At 42.6% G+C, this 24673-nt stretch overlaps 1 protein-coding gene across 5 annotated transcripts in view; it reads right to left on the bottom strand.

The window, feature by feature from the left end:
• The window catches only part of spata13 (spermatogenesis associated 13), a 425777-nt gene that overhangs the window by 115965 nt on the left and 285139 nt on the right, over window positions 1–24673 (bottom strand). For 3 of the 5 annotated variants that reach the window (XM_038818100.1, XM_038818098.1, XM_038818102.1), the window contains exons 4-6: window positions 12014–12052; window positions 10904–11275; window positions 1793–1937 (exon numbers count right to left, since the gene is read on the bottom strand). In XM_038818100.1, the coding sequence (XP_038674028.1) occupies window positions 1793–1937; window positions 10904–11275; window positions 12014–12052 (556 nt within the window). The remainder of the gene's footprint in view (window positions 1–1792; window positions 1938–10903; window positions 11276–12013; window positions 12053–24673) is intronic. The other 2 variants (XM_038818099.1, XM_038818101.1) reach the window with 2 other exon arrangements.

The raw sequence follows: 24673 nt of genomic DNA, 5'->3' as shown, positions 1-24673 counted from the left end.
TGACTGCATCACCTAATAAAAGAGTTAATGAGAATGAATAAGGAGTCTCCGAAATCCAAAGGTTACCCTCGAGAAAGTGCCAAGAAGAGCCCATGAAAAAGAAATTGACTCCCTGGATAGTCCATTGCTCAGCAATGTTTTGAGAAAAATGTTCATATCTTTCATATGTCTCTAAACTTGTCATTAGTAAATTCCTCCATTGTCAGTTATCAATTTTGCTGATGTTCCCAGATAGGGTGGATGCCGAGAGATTGTTTGTGCTGGTCGGAAAACATGGGGGCACAGTCTCAAGATAAGGGGCCCATAATTTAGCACTGTGATGAGGGGAAATTACTTCTAGTTGTTTGGCAGTGGAGAACTTAAGTATTGCTGAAAAAAGAGTCACTGTGATGAAGCATTACATCTTACAACCTCTTTTTAACCCATGATGAATGGAAGTTTAGAAATGATGGGAAAAACGCAAAGAAGAAAAAAAACTGTGCTGTTGCCTAGCGCCAAGAGTCCATTGACATACAGAGATAGAGAAAAACAGAAAATAAGTTCAGAGTGTATATGTTAGAGAGTGAAGACAGGAGTTCTGAGTTTAGCAATAAGAAATACTGCAAAAGCCTGTTGGGGGTCTGAGTTTAGGGAACTCCTGTTTGCTTTGCAATTGTGGTTTTGGGTTTCTCGGGACAAGAGACCAGTTGGGGAAAAAACATCTGGTAAATGCTCAGAATTGTGCTGGTAGAAAACCTTTGCAACTGGGCCAGCCCAAGCATGAAGCTTTCGTGTTAGTGAATCCTCACTGGGTTGTGTGTCTGTTAGACTGTTGCTGGGATAAAAGGAATGGTGTGACTTTGAATCATTTTCTTGTGTTTTTGGAAATCTTTCCAACCTTTTTGTCTGGTGTAATGTAATTATTTTTCTCATTTGATCAATGTTTTATTCTTACCAATCGGCAGGCAGGAATGTTCCCTTCCACTCGGCGAACACTTCAGCAGTCGAGGGCATTCAGGACGCGCGACAACGCGTAATCGCCGAGCATAAATTTATAGCCAAGTTCCGCACACATGAGTACGGTTTCAACCGGGACCTTGGATTCATATTGCATTACATTCACCCCCCACCATCTGGACTGGGCTTGCGAAAACCTACCAACCGTCCTGGCTTGAGACAATTCACACCTCTTTAACCTGGGGTTGCCCCTCTCTCTGGCTCTGCAAAGACTTAATTACCTGCAAACGCTTGCATTCAAAGGATTGTCTTGCATCTTTGACTTTGTCTATATAAATGTTTCTGGAGCCTACCTCTTCATTCACCTGAGGAAGAAGCAGTGCTCCGATAGCTAGTGATTTGAAGCAAACCTGTTGGACTTTAACCTGGTGTTGTAAGACTTCTGACTGTGCTCACCCCAGTCCAACGCCGGCATCCCCACGTCATGTAATTTCCTAAATTATCCTTGCTACCCTTCTTAAACAAAGGAACTACATTGGCCATTCTCCAGTCCTCTGGGACCTCACCCGTAGCCAATGAGAATAAAAAGATTTCCGTCAAGGCCCAGTAATTTCCTCCCTTACCTCCCTCAATATTCTAGGGGAGATCCCTTCAGGCCCTGGAAACTTGCATGAAATCAACCAAATAAAATGGACGCTGGCATTCAAGATGGTGAGGACATTGGGAGAAAATAAGTATGACTATCACAGACATAAACGGTTTCCTTCTGCACCTTAAATTCTATGATCTATGAAATACTTTTCTGCATGCTAACAATCACATTCTTACATGTTTGATTTAGATGCATATTACTTACGATTTGATGTTCTCAATTGCTGCCTGCGCCCAACCCGATCTAAGCCAATAGGTGTGCTTTGGGAGAAAGCGAAAGGTCGAAATCTGGCAGACACTGCTTTATATGGTGGTACCTGATGTGAAGGAACAGGTGGCCGAGCAACTGGCTGAAAATAAAGAAAATAAAATATATCATTTTGGATACAAACAAATTGCTATTCATGAGGAGAAGATAACTTAGCTAAATAAGATAAATTTTAAAAGTACATGTTTATCTGCATTCATACATCATTTCATCTACGTTTCCACAATACATGTGACGTTATTTTGAAGTGGTTTCAATCGGTTTATGTTATTTCTTGTCAAATGAAAATTGTAAATCTGATTCCTGTTAAAGGATTTGTCTTAGTCTTCCTGGATGGGGGATTGGACTTACAATTCCCAAGAAACCTACAGGGTACACTCTGTGGAGACTGCCAAATTTTAAAAATAAATTTCAACTTCCATTGATTGTTGAAAGGATGACAAGACAATCATATCATATCATGGGATTTACAGTGCAGAAGGAGGCCATTCGGCCCATCGAGTCTGCAGATTTCAGATTTTAAGACTGACTGCAACAACCAGACGAAAAGCAACAGTAACAAAACACAATTTTTGTCAGCAGCTTTTACTTCAACCCATAGGCCAAAAGGCAAAAAAAGGCAGAGAAAGAGCAGGAAGGCAGTGCAGGTGTCCCCTGCGGTCATCTCCCTCCAAAACAGGTATACCGTTTTGGATACTGTTGGGGGAGATGACTCACCAGGGGAAGGCAGTAGTAGCCAGGCTCATGGCACCGTGGCTGGCTCTGCTGCACAGAAGAGCGGGAAAAAGACTGGCAGGGCTATAGTCATAGGGGATTCAATTGTAAGGGGAGTAGACAGACGTTTCTGTGGTCGAAAACGAGACTCCCGAATGGTATGTTGCCTCCCGGGTGCACGGGTCAGGGATGTCTCAGATCGGCTGAAGGACATACTGAAGGGGGAGGGTGAACAGCCAGTTGTCATGGAGCATATAGGCACCAACGATATATGTAAAAAATGGGATGAGGTCCTACAATCAGAATTTAGGGAGTTAGGAGATAAGTTAAAAAGTAGGACCTCAAAGGTAGTAATCTCAGGATTGCTACCAGTGCCACAAAACAGTCAGAGTAGAAATTTAAGAATAGTCAGAATGAATACGTGGCTTGAGAGATGGTGCAGGACGGAGGGGTTCAGATTTTTGGGACATTGGAACCAGTTCTGGGGGCGGTGGGACCATTACGAATCGGATGGTCTACACCTGGGCAGGACTGGACCAATGTCCTCTGGGGTGCTTTTGGTTTTAAACTAATGTGACAGGGGGATGGGTACCAGATTAGGAAGTTAGAGGTCAGTAAAGAAGCAGCAACTAAAGCCAGTAAGGTACTGGATAATAAACTCAATGTGACTAAGGGGAAGAGTAGACAGGGAAGAGATGATGATCGCAAAGGGACAGGTGGTCTGAGGTGCATTTGTTTTAATGCGAGAAGTGTAGCAGGTAAGGCAGGTGAATTTAGGGCTTGGATTAGTACCTGGGAATATGATGTTATTGATATTACTGAGACTTGGTTGAAGGATGGGCAAGACTGGCAACTAAATATCCCAGGGTATAGATGCTTCGGGAGGGATAGAGAGGGAGGTAAAAGGGGTGGAGGAGTTGCATTACTGGTCAGAGATGATATCACAACTGTGATTAAGGAGGGCACGATGGAGGATTCGAGCACTGAGGCAATATGGACAGAGCTAAGAAATAGGAAGGGTGCAGTAACATTGTTAGGACTTTACTATAGGCCTTCCAAAAGCGAGCGTGAAGTAGAGGTACAAATATGTAGACAGATTATAGAACAATGTAGGAGCAATAAGGTGGTTGCGATGGGAGGTTTTAACTTCTCCAACATTGAATGGGACTCATGTAGTGTTGGAGGCGTAGATGGAGCAGAATTTGTAAGGAGCATCCAGGAGAGTTTTTTAGAGCAGTATGTAAATAGTCCAACTCGTGAAGGGGGCACACTGGACCTGGTATGGGGGAATGATCCCGGCCAGGTGGTTGACGTTTCAGTCGGCGATTACTTTGGGAATAGCGATCACATTTCTGTAAGTTTTAGAATACTCATGGACAAAGACGAGAGTGGCCCTAAAGGAAGAGTGCTAAATTGGGGAAAGGCCAACTATAACAAAATTCGGCAGGAGCTCGGGAATGTGGACAGGGAGCAGCTGTTTAAAGGTAAATCCACATTTGAAATGTGGGAGTCTTTTAAGGAAAGGTTGATTAGAGTGCAGGACAGACATGTTCCTGTGAAAATGAGAGATAGAAATGGCAAGATTAGGGAACCATGGATGACGGGTGGAATTGTGAGACTAGCTAAGATGAAAAAGGAAGCATATGTAAGATCGAGGCGACTCAAAACTGATGAAGCTTTGGAGGAATATCGGGAAAGTAGGACAAATCTCAAAAGCGCAATAAAGAGGGCTAAAAGGGGTCATGAAATATCTTTGGCTAACAGGGTTAAGAAAAATCCCAAAGCCTTTTATTCATATATAAGGAGCAAGAGGGTAACTAGAGAAAGGATTGGCCCACTCAAAGACAAAAGAGGGAATTTATGCGTGGAGTCAGAGGAAATGAATGAGCTTCTTAATGAGTACCTTGCATCGGTATTCACCAAGGAGAGGGGCATGATGGATGTTGAGGCTATGGATGGATGTTTAAATACTCTAGCTCATGTTGGCATAAGGAAGGGGGAGGTTTTGGGTATTCTAAAAGGCATTAAGGTGGACAAGTCCCCAGGACCGGATAGGATCTATCCCAGGTTACTGAGGGAAGCGACAGACGAAATAGCTGGGGCCTTAACATATATCTTTGCAGCATCCTTGAGCACGGGTGAGGTCCTGGAGGACTGCTCCAGACATGCTCCCGGAGGTGCTCCGGTTTCCTCCCACAGTCCAAAGATGTGCAGGTTAGGTGGATTGGCCATGATAAATTGCCCTTAGTGTCCAAAATTGCCCTTAGTGTTGGGTGGGGTTACTGGGTTATGGGGATAGGGTGGAGGTGTTAACCTTGGGTAGGGTGCTCTTTCCAGGAGCCAGTACAGACTAGATGGGCCGAATGGCCTCATTCTGTACTGTAAATTCTATGACTGGAGAATTGCTAATGTTGTCCCTTTGTTTAAGAAGGGTATCAGGGATAATCCAGGGAATTATAGACCTGTGAGCTTGACGTCAGTGGTAGGCAAACTGTTGGAGAAGATACTGAGGGATAGGATCTATTCACATCTGGAAGAAAATAGACTTATCAGTGTTAGGCAGCATGGTTTTGTGCAGGGAAGGTCATGTCTTACAAACCTAATAGAATTCTTTGAGGAAGTGACAAAGTTAATTGATGAGGGAAGGGCTGTAGATGTCATATACATGGACTTCAGTAAAGCATTTGATAAAGTTTCCCATTGCAGGTTGATGGAAAAAGTGAAGTCGTATGGGGTTCAGGGTGTACTAGCTAGATGAATAAAGAACTGGCTGGGCAACAGGAAACAGAGAGTAGTGGTGGAAGGGAGTGTCTCAAAATGGAGAAAGGTGACTAGCGGTGTTCTACAGGGATCCGTGCTCGGACCACTGTTGTTTGTGATATACATAAATGATCTGGACGAAGGTATAAGTGGTCTGATGAGAATGTTTGCAGATGATACTAAGATTGGTGGAGTTGCAGATAGCGAGGCGGACTGTCAGAGAATACAGCAAAATATAGATAGATTGGAGAGTTGGGCAGAGAAATGGCAGATGGAGTTCAATCCAGGCAAATGTGAGGTGATGCATTTTGGAAGATCTAACTCAAGAGCAGACTATATGGTCAATGGAAGAGTCCTGGGGAAAATTGATGTCCAGAGAGATCTGGGAGTTCAGGTCCATTGTACCCTGAAGGTGGCAATGCCGGTTGATAGAGTGGTCAAGAAGGCATACAGCATGCTTGCCCTCATCGGACGGGATATTGAGTACAAGAGTCAGCAGGTCATGTTACAGTTGTATCGGACTTTGGTTAGGCCACATTTGGAATACTGCATGCAGTTCTGGTCGCCACGTTACCAGAAGGATGTGGATGCTTTGGAGAGGGTGCAGAGGAGGTTCACCAGGATGTTACCTGGTATGGAGGGTGCTAGCTATGAAGAAAGGTTGAGTAGATTAGGATTGTTTTCGTTGGAAAGACGGAGGTTGAGGGAAGACCTGATTGAGGTCTACAAAATTATGAGAGGTATGGACTGGGTGGATAGCAACAAGCTTTTTCCAATTGTGGGGGTGTCAATTACAAGGGGTCATGATTTCAAGGTGAGAGGGGGAAAGTTTAAGGGAGATGTGCGTGGAAAGTATTTTACGCAGAGGGTGGTGGGTACGATAGCATCATTTAAGATGCATCTGGACAGATATATGAACGGGTGGGGAACAGAGAGAAGTAAACCTTGGTAAATAGGCAACAGGTTTAGATAAAGGATCTGGATCGACGCAGGCTGGGAGGGCCGAAGGGCCTATTCCTGTGCTGTAATTTTCTTTGTTCTTTGTTCTATTGAACAGAACTTTGCCATTTTATTCTCAACACAACCAAACATCCACTTTGCAGATCTACTCTGCACTATTCCTTAAGTACTCATTCGATTCTCCCAGGCCCAGTCCAAAGTCTGAGGCTTTATTCTGGTTTATTTCCTTTCCCAATGTGGTAACCTTTAACCCCAGAATTGTCTTTCACAGTGAAAGATTTTCCTGGCAACTCTCTCTCTTGCACAAACTAGGCTAATGTTCCAGCCTCATTTCAAATCCTCACGAATTTGGTCTTTTGGATCCACACAGTCAGCTCCCACCCTCTACGATGAACCATAGATACTTATGGCTTCAAGTTGCTCCCTTTCTCCGGAATTCTGGCAGACTTCCTGTCTGAGAATTTCAGGGTTATCTCAGAAACCTTTCGCCCTCAAAGCCCATCTGCATATCAACATGAGTCGCATGGGCCTTGTACCAAGGTAGAAATGCTGATTCGCTAGAGACCCTAATTATTTTCTTTGAAGTAAATGGTTTAAAGCACAACTGCTTACAAACCTACATTCGTATCATTTTCCTGCAATCTTGGAAACTAGCTAGTTTAAATGTAAATATAGCTGCAAATGTTCAAATGTGAACAACTTGCATAGTCTTTCCAATATACAACCTGAGCCTCCTTTAAATCTTTAACAAGCACGTCACCCAGGCTTGCTGTCAGGCAGACTCAGGCAGACTTCAGAACAAATCACATATACCCCCACATTCCTTTTACAGTAAATTAAAAACCCAGTTCTAAAACATCATCTTGTAAACCTCACGTTTACAAAAACATAGCAGGAAAACATTCTGGAAAACAAACACAAACCACTAAAATCTCCCAACATTGTGCCAGTGCCCACTAACAGTGCCCACTCGGTCTTGGAAGTCCATTTAATTTATGGGTGAAACACTAAAGCAAGCTGATTTTGCTCTTCAGTTTGACATCATTAATTGGTAGTTGGGCTGTAAATAGTGTTAAAATGTTTAAAATTGACTTTTGGTCACTTTTGTGTTGGCATACCAAAATAGCAGACATTGCTGAGGGTAAAATGATGGCCCATAACATAACATACGTACTAGTTATTTTTAAAAACAAATTTAATGTACCTAATTTTTTTTTCCAATTAAGGGGCAATTTAGCATGGCCAATCCATCTACCCTGCACATCTTTTTGGTTGTGGGAGTGAGACCCACACAGACATGGGGAGAATGTGCAAACTCCACTCAAAGACCCGGGGCCGGAATCGAACCTGGGTCCTTGGCGTCATGAGGCAGCAATGCTAACCACTGCGCCACCATGCTGCTCCTCTATAGTTATTTCTGCTCTAAGTTAATTTTTTTAAGTTTTCTACATATGAAATGTAGGTAACGAAGGATAAATGTTAGAACATAGACAAGGAAATAGCATCAATTACTATCTGGCTAATCTCATTAATTAGGAAATACAATTAATGAAATACATTTATATTTCACCAAGTAGATCATTTAAACTTTTAAGAAAAAGTACAGAATGGCATGAAGATTGTAATAATTGAGACATAATAATGGTCAGTCTCAAGTAACTATCCTAACACCTGATATTTTAGTAGCGGGAAAATATTAGGACCAGAAGGCCATCCTTCCTTTGTGCACAGAAAACACAAATCATAGAAAGATACCACAGGATTTTTAAAATTACAGTATTGTGTCATTAGCTGTGTATGCCACAAAATAGAATCCATTTTTATTTTTGAAATCATGCAAATGTTATCAAATTTTGACAAGAAAATTGCAAATTATCTTTTGTCAGAGAAATCTGTCAAAAATGCCTTGCAAGCTCTGAAATTGGACTACAATTACATCTAAATTACAAACAAAGGTCTCTTATATGTCCTATAGAAAAAGACCAAACAAATTGAAACCATTTAGAGACTTGGAAAAATATCTAGTTCTTCATCAAATCCATTAAATTACTACATCGGCATTAATCATATAATTCAGCTCCAACAATCCTCACCATGGTTTGGCTCACTGTATATTCTGCCTTTGACGCATACACAGTGCTATGGTACACCATATAAATTCTACTCAGCAGTGTTTTTGTATATTGTCAGATGCATCAGCTTCTAAATTCCTTAAGACCAAATAGATTGAAATTTTGCATCCTGGAGAGTTTATTGACCAGCTGAAAACCTCCAACTTTGAAAATAAGATTACTATGTCTGAAAGCTTTTAGCCAGCCATCTGAACAGAAATCAAATTAAAGTTAACATGACACTTTTTAAACCTCTGTAGTGTTTAAAAGACTTTAAAGAAAAAAATGCTGACCTTTAGAAATTAAACCAATAAAACACATTTATTTTGTTCAGTGTGGTTTGGAATTTGATAGCCTTCTCTACCCCTCAAAATTCACTTTGACTCTCCTGAGGGAAATGATTCTGCATACTCTTCAAGTACGTTGGCTGCCCTCCAATAGTTTACTGAATTGATCATTTTCCTATTACCAGCTAAAACAGGATGTTCAACTCTGCAATGCAACACATTAAAATCCACACTTGTATATTTTTCTGCAGATCACCAGACAGTGAGCAAGAGCTGAATCATATGCGTATTTCCCCTCCAACCCAAGGATTCAGAAGCCAAATATAACATCTGAACTGCTGCCTCAACTGAGGTAGTTTACTCATCTTAGACAGGAGATCTCTTTTCAGAGATTTTGAACTGCAAGGTTCCGAAACATACTGAATACTTAATTTATCAACTCAACCATTAGACAAGCTTCTTTTTCCATACTTTTGTATCAATCATCTTCCCTTTGTTTAATAGTTCCAGGTGAGGCTGGGGTGCAGCTTTACAGATTGCTGCACTTTCCCAGTACACTTATTAAGTGTTCATACACCATATTTTAAACAGAACAGTGCATCTTAGCAGGCCTTTACTCCCATCTAAACCTGGCCATTTTATGTCCACACACGTATTTTTGAGCAGGCTTGACAATATAGAAATTACTCTGGAATTATTTCCTACAGTCTTCTTCCTAATCCAAGACCTTGAGGCCAATTTTATTAGCTCTCCCAACATCCTAGCTGAGAGTTGTTAACTGAGCACAAAACAGGAATAAACCTGACCACATAATGGCTCAGTTCCACATAGGACATGGCATTTATCAACTAGGCAATCTTTGCTAAAATCCAATTATTAGATAAACTTATTTTCTGTTCTAGTCTCATTTCAATTCATAATAAATGACTTGTGAACATGAGGTCTCAATTGGTTCCTAACATTAATTTGGCTTATTACTCCCACTTCATTATTTACCAAGAAATTCCAATAAAGCTCCCTCTTGTGGGTTCCTTCTGGATAGATTCTTGAAAGATTTCAATAAGTTTGCTTGCTTGTACACATTGTCCCTACAACAAATTGTAGTATTAAAAGAGGATAATAAAAATCCCCCAATATAGCAAGTGAGATCTTGGCACTAATTTTATGACCAGCCGCAACCATGCACTCATGCCCATTTTACCATGTGATAATCTGTAACATATTCCACCATTAACTTTTCCTCTCTTCTACTACTTTTTATAAATTTAGAGTACCCAATTCATTTTTTCCAATGAAGGGGCAATTTTAGCGTGGCCAATCCACCTACCCTGCACATCTTTGGGTTGTGGGGGTGAAACCCACGCAAACACGGGGAGAGTGTGCAAATTCCACACGGACAGTGACCCAGGGCCGGGATCGAACCTGGGACCTCGGCGCCGTGAGCGAGCAGTGCTAACCACTGTGCCATGCTGCCCTTCTCTCTTCTACTACTGAAGGAACATTTGTGCCAATTGCTACTTTACATTAAGACACCATACATTTTGTTTATTAGGAGCCCCGCAACTCCCTTGTCTATCAAACATTTGCCTAACTCAGCCTCCACTGATAACCATTTGGAGATCTCCTTTTGCTGTAGAAATAAACTGTCAATATTCAAAGACAGTTCCAATTATCACCAATGTAAATCTTCACCATGCTGACAATAATTTAAAACCAACAATTTGCCTTTCACTATTCTTTTTACAATAGTGAAAGTATTGTGCTGACTGATATCACATTCTGGAAGGGGAGATTTTATGGATACTTCAGGATTATTATATCAAATAACCTTTCATTTGACTTAATTTTTAAAATATCTGAAATGGATTTACTTTTTATTCACCAGCTGGCATAATGCAAGAAATCTATACCTGTTGCAATCATTTTAAGCACATTAATCATCAGATTCATGGACACAGCAATTTTCAAAGTGGAAATATTGGCAATACAGTACAGTAAAGGTAAGAGATTGGCAAGAAATTCACGTGCAAGTCAGAAAAGCAAATATAAAGTACACCAATGCCTGAATCAGAAGTAGGGAGCACAGGATATAGCCCAAATTCTTTTCTATGGTTTCTTGAAGAATTGAAGCAAAGATTTCAGCCAAAGATGGAGAAGCAGGCATAGCAGGAAGTTTGATTTGGATGTAGAAGACGCAGCAAAGAGTGTCACCTTACTTGTATTGTAAGAAGGTCCTCCATTTCCTCTGAGCGATTATTCCCATAGATACTGACCCCACCAATTACAGAGATCGGTCTCCTTTTCTGGTTTCTATGGCGTGGAACGCTGACACATTTCTCTGGCTGGGAGTCAATACAAGGGGCATCGGTGGCATCTTCATTCTCGGCCAGATCAATTTTTTGAGGTTGAATAGGAAAGCCATTCTCTGGGATAGAAAACTTCCTGCTAGAAAACTGACCATAGTCTGAAAGGGGTCGTTGTCGCTGCCTGCCTTTCCAGGAGTTCCATCGTTGCCTATTCTTTTGTGCATCTGTCTTTTCTTCATCCTGGGAAGATAATGGCTTCCTCCACTGGTCTTCGGGAGAAACCTTTCAAATGTGAACACCAAGTGTCATCATCTTTATTAGCATTACTTCTTCCCCAAGTTACAAGCTCTGGGGTTTCCACACATCAGCATATTAATAACAATAATAAATAAAATCATCTCTCTTTTTGGATGTAATAACATCTCAATGTTGAACTTTTGACATATTTATGCACAGACATTTAAACTTAAAAAATATTACGAGGTTTACAGATCGGAGAAAATGTGTACCACAGAATCCACGATCAATATTTTGGTGGAGTTACGATCCAGTGAATAGGGGTGGGAACGCTCATGGATTATCAAGGCCCTAAACCATATGAGCTGGAGATAACTTTAATCCCCTACTATTCAGCCAGCTGAAATTAGCTGACTCTGCAGGAGTGGTTATTGTATCTAGGGATTTACTGCATCTGTGTGGCTCATGGGCAAAAACCTCAGCTTTAAGACGTTTTGACCTAATCATGATGGTCCAGAGTTAACTGCAGTGAGAAGAGACAGTCACTTGTTAAATGTCTAACTAGACAGAAATAATATCATTCATTATGTCAGAACCAACTTAATAGCTATTAATTGAAGGACATTTGCGGAAGAAAAATGTTTTATTGTAATCCTTTGTACCATTGCATTTCAACTCACTTCTTTTAAATGCAGTTAGTAACTAATCATTGCAGACGATGCAGTAAAAAAAAACACAGCTACTTAAAAGATCAAAACCAACCTTATTTATTGTAGTGCTTACCTCATGGTCAGACAGAGTTATTGGTGTCTTGCACATGCACTGAAAGACAACACAGTACTTATCGATAGTGGTCATCCACCTGGCTCTTCAGCTTCCTTTGTTTTGTATGAAAACACAACAGCCTTTCTGGGAATCATCGGCTACACTGAGCGAGGTCTGAAGGTTGTGACTCATGGTGCTGATCCCATGACTGTACTTTTACCTCTGCACTGTTCAAGGCTTTCAAAGTCAGATAGCTACTACACACTGGTAACAGTGCAAGAGCTACAATGCACCACACATATTAAGATACACATTTAAAGCATTAAAGGTTTGCAGCAACATACCTCTTGCAATTAATGCACAGTAGGGCTGTGCATTAAGAGACCAAGACACACAATATCTCTGTGCTATCCATAAAATCATCCTTAAATGAGATTGTGACTATAGTTTTTTATAACTCTTGTGCTGCTTTTCACATATACCTCTGGTAGCAGCAGAAGCAATGAGATTTCATGAAATTGAATCCTTATCCATAATCACTGATACTTAGTAAATTAAATTAAGTCAGTCATAAAAAAATTAGAAATAAGAACAGGAACAGGCCATTCAGTTCGTCAAGTCTGCTCCACCGTTCAACTAGATCATGGCTGCTATTCTACCTCAATACCATTTTCCCATACTATCCCCATATCCCTTGATATCTTTAATACTTAGAAATCTATTGATCTTGGTTTTCAACATACTCTAGACTGAGCCTCCACAGTACTCTGTACTTCCTGCATCTAACCTGTTTGGCTCTAAGGATTTTACTTCAATGAGATCACCTCCCATTCCTCCAAACTATGCTTGTCCAAGCTCCGGCCCTTAAGCCGGACGTGACCGAGGCATTTTCTTAGTTTTTATATAAATTTAGAGTACTCAATTATATAGTGGATGCACTGGTAGTAATCTTCCAAAAATCCTTAAATTCTGAAAAAGTCCCAGAGGATTGAAAATCCGTCAACATAACACCTTTATTCATAAAGGGTGGGAGAAAAAAAAACAGGTAACTATAGGTCAGTCAGCTTAACATCTGTTATTGAGAAAATGTTAGATACACTACGAAGGGTATAATAGCAGAACGTTCAGAAATACATAACCTACAGGGCAGCACAATGTCGCAGTGGTTAGCATTGCTGCCTCACGGCGCTGAGGTCCCAGGTTCAATCTCGGCTCTGGGTCACTGTCCGTGTGGAGTTTGCACATTCTCCCTGTGTTAGCGTGGGTTTCATCCCCACAACGCAAAGATGTGCAGGGTAGGTGGATTGGTTATGCTAAATTGCCCCTTAATTGGAAAAAATGAAATGAAAATGAATGAAAAAATGAAAACCGCTTATTGTCACGAGTAGGCTTCAATGAAGTTACTGTGAAAAGCCCCTAGTCGCCACATTCGGCGCCTGTTCGGGGAGGCTGGTACGGGAATTGAACCGTGCTGCTGACCTGCCTTGGTCTGCTTTAAAAGCCAGCGATTTAGCCCAGTGTGCTAAACCAGCCCCACCAACCCCAAATAAATTGGGTACTCTAAATTTATGAAAAAAAGAAATACATAATATAGTCAAGCAGAGTTAGCATGGCTTGATGAAGGGGAAATCACGCCTGATAAATTTATTAGAATTCTTAGAAATGGTAATCAGCAGGATAGTTAAAGGGAAATCAATAAATGTAATATACTTGGATTTCCAAAAAGCATTCAAGAAGGTAGCATACAAAAGGCTAATTAGTAAGAGTCCATTGTGTTGAGGGTAATATATGAGCATGGCTAACTAATGGAAGGCAGAGAGTTAGGATAAGAGGCTGGCAACCTGTAACTAGCAGAGTGCCACAAGGATTGTTGCTGAGGCCACAATTATTTATAATACAATAATGACTTGGATGAGGGAAGTGAATGTATTATTGTCATGTTTATGAGTGACACAAAATAGATAGGAAGGCACACAGTGAGGGTGACACAGAGTTTACAGAGGAATATTGACAGGTTAAGTGAATGTGCAAAAACTTGGCAGATGGAATATAATGTAGGAAAACGCAGAGTTCTACTTTGGTAGGAAGAATAAAGAAACTGAATAATATTTAAATGGAGACAGACTGCAGAAAGTTGCAGCACAGAGGGATTTGGGGATCCTTGTACATAAATCCTTGTCGCAAAAAGGTAGCATGCAAGTTCAGCAGGTAAAAGGGAATAAAAATGGAATGTTGGCCTTTATTTCAAAGGGAATGGAGTAAAAAAATAAAGAAGTCTTGCTAAAACTATACAAGGCACTAGTTAGACCACACTTTGAATACTTGAAACGCTTTGCCCTCTTATTTAAGGAAATATATAAGGAAATCAATGGTTATGGGGATAAGGCAGGAAAGTGGAGTTGAGGGCTATCATATCAGATCAGTAATGATCTCATTGAACATCTGAACGGACTTGATGGGCCCAATGGCCTACTTTTCCTCCTACATCTTATGGTGAGTGTGAGGGCACGCGCAAGTGGACGTGAGAGAGCCAGATAGTGTGATGAGGAAAGAGGGCCCGCGCACAGGGGCAGAGTGGGTCCATAGGCCTGGTTCACTCACAGTATCAGAGTTTTAATTCAACGTCATATACACCCCCTCATGCACTCTCTTCCAGTGGGTAAGGTTAAGTGAGTGAGCACCCTGAAACAGAGTGACAGGGGACAGACTCTCACCCCATTACACTCTACTCATTTGATTTATTACTCATCTGATTTGTTTTTTCTCAGAAAGTTGTTTTGTTTCACACCTTTTTTAAAAATTCATGTGTAATGTTGTGTTGAACTTTACCTTGCCAAAATCCCCCCCCCGCCCCCCCCCCCCCCCCGCCCCCCCCCCCCCCCCCCCCCCCCCCCCCCCCCCCCCCCCCCCCCCCCCCGCCCCCCCCCCCCCCCCCCCTCACCACCCACCCACTCCACTCCAGGCAAAAAGGTTGGACAAGCCTGTTCTAAAATGTAGAGAATGCAGACCCAGTCTCCTCAAATGCCAATGCTGCCATCCCAGGGATCAGTCTGGTGAACCTTTGTTCTTGATGTCAAATTCTCTTGCAAATAAGGCGAACATACACTTTAGCTTCCTAATTGATTGCTGCACCTGCATGTTAGCTTTGTGACTCATGAACAACGACACCCAGGTCATCTTAGACATCAACACTTCCCAATCTCAAGAAATACTCTGCATTTCTGTTTTACCTATCAAAGTGGAAAACCTGACATGCCATCTGCCATTTCCTTCCAATTCACTTAGCCTTTTGAAATCTCTTTGAAACCTCTCTACATCCTCCCACAACTCATATTCCCACCTTGTCTTGTGTCATGAATCCTCACATCCAAATCATTGACATAGATAGGGTACCCTAACACTGATCCTAGTCACAGCCGACCAACCTGAGAATTACTCATTTATTCTTACTGTTTACTACCCGTTAACCAGTATATTTGCTCCAATCCCATGTACTCTAATTTTGATTACTAACCTCATGTGTGGTCTTACCAAAAGCTTTCAAAAAATGAAAGTACACCACATCCACCAATTCCCCTTTATCTATTCTGTTAGTTTATGTCCTCAAAAGCTCCAAATGGTTTGTAAAACATGATTTCCCTTTTATACATCCACATTGACTTTGACCAATAGGACCATTATTTCCTAAGTGTACAGTTAGTATCCCTAACAAGTGTCCCTTTCGAATAAAATCTAGCATTTTCGATACTACTGGTGCCAAGCTAACAGGTTTGTAATTCCCCATTTTTCTCTCTCCCTCCTTTCTTAAATAATGGGGCTAACATTTGCTACCTTCCACTCTGCGGGAACCATTCCTGAATCCACAAAAATTTGGAAGATGACTATCAGCGCATCCACCATCTCCACAGCCACATCTTTCAATACTTGGATGTAAATCATCAGCTCAAGGGATTTATTAACATTTAGTCCCATTAATTTCTCCAGTGCTACTTTTTTCTTAATATTAATTTCTTTCAGTTTCTTGTTCTCAGCAGTCCATTGGTTTTCTAGTATTCCTGCAAGGCTTTTTGCGCATCTTTCTCTATAAAGACGGACAAAGTATTTGTTTAGTTTCACTGCCATTTCCATATTTCCTATTATAAATTTTCCAGTCTCTGCCTGTAGTGGGCCAACATTTGCCTTTGCTAATCTTTTCCTTTTATACATATGTATGGAAACTTTTACAGTCCACTTTTAATTTTCTTGCTTTTGCCTTGATATTCTATTGCCTTCATCAATTTCTTGATCCTCTGTGGAATTCTAAAATGCTGACAATCCTCAGGTTTACAATTTTTTGGGGCAACTTTATAAGCCCCTTCATTTGGTCTAATACAAGCTCACACATCTCTTGGTTACCATGGTTGGATAACTTTAATTCCTATTTTTTGTGCCTCAAAAGGAATTTGTTGCAAACCATGTATTCCTCCTTTAAATGCTAGCCATTGCCTGTTACAATCACACCTTTTGATGTAGTTTCCCAAACTACCACAGCCAATTGGCCCTTACACCTCCATAGTTTGCTTTGATACATTTAAAATCCTAGTTATGAATTGGAAGCTCATTTACAATGATATTATTAATTAGTTCTTCCTCATTGCACCATTCTCCAGTTGGTTCATCATCATACTGTTGTAGAAAGCCATCTTGCATACACTCCAGGAATTTGACTTCCACAGCATTAGTACTAAACTGTTTTACCCAACCTACATGTAAAACAAAGTTCCCTTGTTTCATGTGCCTCTAATTTCCCGACTGATTTCGTACACTACATTACCACTCCTGTTTGGTGGCCTAGAAACAACATTTGCTGCACCATGCCATTTCTTAGCTCCACTCAATCTGATTCTGCATTTTCATATTCTAGTTTAAGATTCTCTCACTAACGTACTGATCTCATCCTTTATTAACCCCGCTGCCTCTTCCTTTTTGCTTATCCTTCCTAAACGTTGAATGTGCTTGAACGTTCAGTTCCCAGTCTTTGTCACCCCACAGCTATATTTCTGTAATGGCAATTAGATCATACCTGTCTACTTCCCATTGTGCTGTCAATTCATCAAACTTGTGAGCATTCAGATAGAATTTAATTCTGCCTTACTATTATTTTCACAATCTCTGGCAGGAACAGCTGGCATCCTGTTAACTTTGTACACTTTAGGGCAGCACGGTGGCGCAGTGGGTTAGCCCTGCTGCCTCATGGCGCCGAGGTCCCAGGTTTGATCCCGGCTCTGGGTCACTGTCCGTGTACAGTTTCCACATTCTCCCCGTGTTTGCGTGGGTTTCGCCCCACAACCCAAAGATCTGCAGGGTAGGTGGATTTGCCACTCTAAAATTGCCCCTTAATTGGCAAAAATTAATTGGGTACTCTAAATTTTTGTTTTTTTTAAACTTTGTACACTTTGTCCTTTTCTGTTGCATTCACTTTATCAATTTCCTTATTGCCTCCTTGGTCTCTTGCCTTGTCCTCTGTAAATGATCACATCTTCCCTCACTTGATCGCTTGTCTCCACTATTTAGTTTACAGCCTTCTCGACCGCCCTAGTTATACAATGCACCAGACACTGATCCCAGCATGTTTTTTTTAATGTTTTTATTCTCCTTTTTCACATTTTCCTCAAACTTTACACCCACCAACAAACAGTAAACGGTAACGAATACAATGTCAATCCCCGTATCAACAACAATGATCCCATCCTCCCACCAACCCCCAACCAACAGCCCACATGACAATATAAACATCAAATACAAAAAAAACCAAAAAGGAATCAGGAATCACCCAGTCACCATTAACATATTTGGTCCACCCCCAACCCTCCCCCCCGCCCCCACTAATATTCAAGGCCATCCAATCGCTGAAAGTGTACAATGAATGACACCCATGAATTGTAAACCTCCCCACCCCCCTCCCAGACTCCTCCCCTCCACTTTCTCTCGAAAACACCTCACCCAGTATCGGTCCCCTCCCCAACTTTTCACCCTGGCTAGGCCCATCGAAACTTGTTCTATCAGGCTCTGATGACCACAGCCCCTCCCCCCACCTCACTCCCGTACACTTGCCGGCTTAACCTAGCCAGTGTGGAGGCCCCTGCCCGGGTCTCATTCCCCTCCCATCCCCTCCCCCTGCCTGGTCCAGGGAAACAAAGAAATCCCCTTTAACACAACCCCAGCATAAACACACAAGCCCCAAAGAACCATCGTTGCAAAAGAGAATCCCTACTCTTACCTTGTCCAAATAGACATCGTCAACTCATTTAGTACATATAACATGCAATGAAAAAATAAAGCTACATATTGTCCAACCAACCCCTATTCAGTATAAGACCAATCCTCAGTCCCATTTCTCAATTTTGCCACAGTCCTTCTGCCTTCACAAACACCTCCGCTGCTTCCACCATCTCAAAATAAAAGTCTTTGGATTTGTGGGTCATAATTAACTTACCTCGGTACACTATGCCGCACCACACCTTGCTGTTATACAGTGCTGTGTTTACCCGGCCGAAGGCCTCCCGCCTCCTCGCCAACTTCACAGTAAAGTCCTGGTACATGTGTATACCAGCTCCAGCCCACTGCACCTCCCGCTTCTGCCTTGCCCAACACAGGACCTTCTCCTTCACATGGCACCTACGGAAACAAATAGTCACTACTTGTGGCGGCTCACTCGCCTTTGGTATAGGCCTCCACAACCTATGTGCCCGATCCAGTTCGTACCGAGAGGGATCTTCCCCCTCCCCAACACCATGGCAAGATACTCCGTCGGCCGCAGGCCCTCCACCCCTTCGGGCAGACCCACGAACCTCAGATTCTGCTGCCTGGATCTGTTTTCCAGCTCCTCCATTTTGGCTCGCAGACCCTTGTTGCTCTCCACCACCCTCCGCAGCTCCTTACCCATCGAGGTGAGTTGATCACTATGTTACGACAATGGCTCTTCCACTTCCTTCAGTGTCTCACCCTGCTCCCGCACCTCGGCTGATGCTCTTGATACCGCTGCCCTCACCGGGGCAATCGCCTCCTCCACCAGTACTTTCTATACCACCACCATCTCTTTCCTTATCGTTTCCATGTGCTTTGTGAATTGTTTTTCAAGTTCCACGGCCATTGCCTCGGTCATCCTTTCTGCCGTGAACAGTGAGGCCTCACCCAGCAACCCAGCCTCTGTCTTCTTTCCAGTTCCTGGGTCGACCTTTCCACTCGACGGCGAATCTTCATTAGCCCCCTTTTTCACGGCCGTTTTTTGGGGTGATTTGGACACCTTTCTTCTTTATGTCTTCCTGCACTTATTTATTGCCCCTGGGACCAGGAATCAAACTCCAAAAATAAATCATGTCTCAAGCGGGAGGCCTCGAACGTGCAACCTCCTCCTACATGCCGCCCCCGGAAGTCTGGTCCCAGCATGTTTAAGGTGAAGACTACATTACCAGCTTCCACTTTCCCCTGTACTGCTGCCAGTACTCCATAAAGTGAAACCCCATAAAGCCAAATCTTAGTTACCTAGTTCCAATTTGCTCGTGGCTCAGGTAATATTATTACCGTTAATGTTCTGCTTATTAATTTAGTCCCTAGCTGATCGTATTCCCTCAGCAGAACCTCCTTCCTAATTCTACTGATGTCACTGACACCATGACAACCTGATCCTCCCCTCCCACTGCACGTTCCTCTCCAACCCCAAGTTGATATCTTCAATCCTGACAAAACAGGAAACTAATTTCTGCACTCTCACTCTCAGCTGCAAAGAACTGAACCTATTCCACCAAAGAGACTGTCCCCTAATACCAGTACATTCCATAAGGCACAGGAGAAGTAAGCCATTCAGCCCATTGATTCAGCTCTGCAATTCAGTGAGATCATGATTGATCTGATAGGATAATCCTCAAAATCCACTTCCTTGCCTCATCTCCATAACCCTTTCTTCCCTAACTGATTATTAGTTCCTCTGCTTGAATGGTTTTCTGTACAATACTCAGTTTGCTAATCGACCCTGCAGCTCCCATTATACATTGTGCACTATGATAGCGAGAGAATGAAAATATTCAAGACAGAGCAAATATTATTCCTTCAATCCAAGAGCAGCACGGAATCACTGAAAACACAACCTTCTGCTGATTTTCACTCCCTTCATGAACTACTTGGATTCCACAGGCACCTTCCCAACAACATTAAGTACAATAACATGATAATAAGAACATAACATAAGAACATAAGAACTAGGAGCAGGAGTAGGCCATCTGGCCCCTCGAGCCTGCTCCGCCATTCAATGAGATCATGGCTGATCTTTTGTGGACTCAGCTCCACTTTCCGGCCCGAACACCATAACCCTTAATCCCTTTATTCTTCAAAAAACTATCTATCTTTACCTTAAAAACATGTAATGAAGGAGCCTCAACTGCTTCACTGGGCAAGGAATTCCATAGATTCACAACCCTTTGGGTGAAGAAGTTCCTCCTAAACTCAGTTCTAAATCTACTTCCCCTTATTTTGAGGCTATGCCCCCTAGTTCTGCTGTCACCCGCCAGTGGAAACAACCTGCCCGCATCTATCCTATCTATTCCCTTCATAATTTTAAATGTTTCTATAAGATCCCCCCTCATCCTTCTAAATTCCAACGAGTACAGTCCCAGTCTACTCAACCTCTCCTCATAATCCAACCCCTTCAGCTCTGGGATTAACCTAGTGAATCTCCTCTGCACACCCTCCAGCGCCAGTACGTCCTTTCTCAAGTAAGGAGACCAAAACTGAACACAATACTCCAGGTGTGGCCGCACTAACACCCTATACAATTGCAACATAACCTCCCTAGTCTTAAACTCCATCCCTCTAGCAATGAAGGACAAAATTCCATTTGCCTTCTTAATCACCTGTTGCACTTGTAAACCAACCTTCTGTGACTCATGCACTAGCACACCCAAGTCTCTCTGAACAGCGGCATGCTTTAATATTTTATCGTTTAAATAATAATCCCGTTTGCTGTTATTCCTACCAAAATGGATAACCTCACATTTGTCAACATTGTATTCCATCTGCCAGACCCGAACCCATTCACTTAACCTATCCAAATCCCTCTGCAGACTTCCAGTATCCTCTGCACTTTTCGCTTTACCACTCATCTTAGTGTCATCTGCAAACTTGGACACATTGCCCTTGGTCCCCAACTCCAAATCATCAATGTAAATTGCGAACAATTGTGGGCCCAACACGGATCCCTGAGGGACACCACTAGCTACTGATTGCCAACCAGAGAAACACCCATTTATCCCAACTCTTTGCTTTCTATTAATTAACCAATCCTCTATCCATGCTACTACTTTACCCTTAATGCCATGCATCTTTATCTTATGCAGCAACCTTTTGTGTGGCACCTTGTCAAAGGCTTTCTGGAAATCCAGATATACCACATCCATCGGCTCCCCGTTATCTACTGCACTGGTAATGTCCTCAAAAAATTCCACTAAATTAGTTAGGCACGACCTGCCTTTTACGAACCCATGCTGCGTCTGCCCAATGGGACAATTTCTATCCAGATGCCTCGCAATTTCTTCCTTGATGATAGATTCCAGCATCTTCCCTATTACCGAAGTTAAACTCACTGGCCTATAATTTCCTGCTTTCTGCCTACCTCCTTTTTTAAACAGTGGCGTCACGTTTGCTAATTTCCAATCCACCGGGACCACCCCAGAGTCTAGTGAATTTCGGTAAATTATCACTAGTGCATCTGCAATTTCCCTAGCCATCTCTTTTAGCACTCTGGGATGCATTCCATCAGGGCCAGGAGACTTGTCTACCTTTAGCCCCATTAGCTTGCCCATCACTCCCTCCTTAGTGATAACAATCGTCTCAAGGTCCTCACCTGTCATAGCCTCATTTCTATCAGTCACTGGCATGTTATTTGTGTCTTCCACTGTGAAGACCGACCCAAAAAACCTGTTCAGTTCCTCAGCCATTTCCTCATTTCCCATTATTAAAACTCCCTTCTCATCCTCTAAAGGACCAATATTTACCTTAGCCACTCTTTTTTGTCTTATATATTTGTAAAAACTTTTACTGTCTGTTTTTATATTCTGAGCAAGTTTACTCTCATACTCTATCTTACTCTTCTTTATAGCTTTTTTAGTAGCTTTCTGTTGCCCCCTAAAGATTTCCCAGTCCTCTAATCTCCCAGCAATCTTTGCCACTTTATATGCTTTTTCCTTCAATTTGATACTCTCCCTTATTTCCTTAGATATCCACGGTCGATTTTCCCTCTTTCTTCCGTCCTTCCTTTTTGTTGGTATAAACCTTTGCTGAGCACTGTGAAAAATCGCTTGGAAGGTTCTCCACTGTTCCTCAACTGTTCCACCATAAAGTTTTAGCTCCCAGTCTACCTTAGCTAGTTCTTCTCTCATCCCCTTGTAATCTCCTTTGTTTAAACACAAAACACTAGTATTTGATTTTACTTTCTCACCCTCCATCTGTATTTTAAATTCCACCATATTGTGATCGCTCCTTCCGAGAGGATCCCTAACTATGAGATCATGAATCAATCCTGTCTCATTACACAGGACAAGATCTAGGACCGCTTGTTCCCTCGTAGGTTCCATTACATACTGTTCTAGGAAACTATCGCGGATACATTCTATAAACTCCTCCTCACGGTTGCCTTGACCGACCTGGTTAAACCAATCGACATGTAGATTAAAATCCCCCATGATAACTGCTGTACCATTTCTACATGCATCAGTTATTTCTTTGTTTATTGCCTGCCCCACCATCTCGTTACTATTTGGTGGCCGATAGACTACTCCTATCAGTGACTTTTTCGCCTTACTATTCCTGATTTCCACCCAAATGGATTCAACCTTATCCTCCATAGCACCGATGTCATCCCTTACTATTGCCCGGATGTCATCCTTAAATAACAGAGCAACACCACCTCCCTTACCATCCACTCTGTCCTTCCGAATAGTTTGATACCCTCGGATATTTAACTCCCAGTCGTGACCATCCTTTAACCATGTTTCAGTAATGGCCACTAAATCATAGTCCTTCACGATGATTTGTGCCACCAACTCATTTACTTTATTCCGAATACTACGAGAATTCAGGTAAAGTACACTTATGTTGGTTTTTTTACCTCTGTTTTGAATCTTAACATCTCCAGTTTTATTCCTTTTGTTATTACTGGGCCTATTCACTGTGCTCCCCTCAGTCACTGTACCTTGTACTGTCGCCCTTATGGATTTCTGACTATGTCTTCTCTGCCTTGCACTTTTCCCCTTACTTCCTTTTGTTTCTGTCCCTGTTTTACTACCTTCCAACTTCCAGCATTGGTTCCCATCCCCCTGCCACATTAGTTTAAACCCTCCCCAACAGCTCTAGAAAACACCCCCCCCCTAGGACATCGGTTCCAGTCCTGCCCAAGTGCAGACCGTCCGGTTTGTACTGGTCCCACCTCCCCCAGAACCGGTCCCAATGCCCCAGGAATTTGAATCCCTCCCTCTTGCACCATCTCTCGAGCCACGCATTCATCCTATCTATCCTGACATTCCTACTCTGACTAGCTCGTGGCACTGGTAGCAATCCTGAGATTATTACCTTTGAGGTCCTACTTTTTAGTTTAACTCCAAACTCCCTGAATTCCGCTTGTAGGACCTCATCCCGTTTTTTACCTATATCGTTGGTGCCTATGTGCACCACGACAGCTGGCTGTTCACCCTCCCCCCCTAGAATGTCCTGCAGCCGCTCCGAGACATCCTTGACCCTTGCACCAGGGAGGCAACATACCATCCTGGAGTCTCGATTACGTCCACAGAACCGCCTGTCTATTCCCCTTACGATCGAGTCCCCTATCACTATAGCCCTGCCAATTTTTCTTCCTGCCCTGCTGTGCAGCAGAGCCAGCCACGGTGCCATGAACCTGGCTGCTGCTGCCTTCCCCTGGTGAGCCATCTCCCTCAACAGTATCCAAAGCGGTATATCTGTTTTGCAGGGAGATGACCGCAGGGGACACCTGCACTGCCTTCCTACTCTTGCTCTTTCTTTTGGTCACCCATTTTCTATCTCCCTCAGTAACCTTCACCTGCGGTGTGACCAACTCGCTAAACGTGCTATCCACGACCTCCTCAGCATCGCGGATGCTCCAAAGTGAGTCCATCCGCAGCTCCAGAGCCATCAAGCGATCTAACAAGAGCTGCAACTGAACACACTTCTTGCACGTGAAGGAGCCAGGGACAGTGGACGTGTCCCTGAGCTCCCACATCGCACACGAGGAGCATGACACGGGTCTGGGATCTCCTGCCATGTCTTAAACCCTTGGTAAACTTAAACAACTACAATTTCAAAATAAAAATAAATAAATTAGACAATGAAAAGAAAAAGAGAGACTACTTACCAGTCACTTACCAGGGTTAAAGAGCACCTCCTCACACTCTGCACCGATTTACTCACTGCACCAAATTACCAAATTTCAATCCTCCACTCTGTACGAGTCTCACTCCGGATGAGTCTCCTGGAAAGTGCTTGCTTACTTTGTGCGCAGTCTCTCTGTCTTTTATACAGACCTCAGCTAACCGATGACTCAAAAAAATACCTTAACTTCAAAGAGAAGAATACAATGTGCCCCTAAACAGGCCTCAACAGGCCTCAAGTGATTGCCAGATAACTGCCTCTCAG

This window comes from Scyliorhinus canicula, chromosome 14, assembly GCF_902713615.1.
Source record: "Scyliorhinus canicula chromosome 14, sScyCan1.1, whole genome shotgun sequence".
Lineage (NCBI taxonomy): Eukaryota > Metazoa > Chordata > Chondrichthyes > Carcharhiniformes > Scyliorhinidae > Scyliorhinus > Scyliorhinus canicula.
This window is presented reverse-complemented; position numbering and strand designations above follow the sequence as displayed.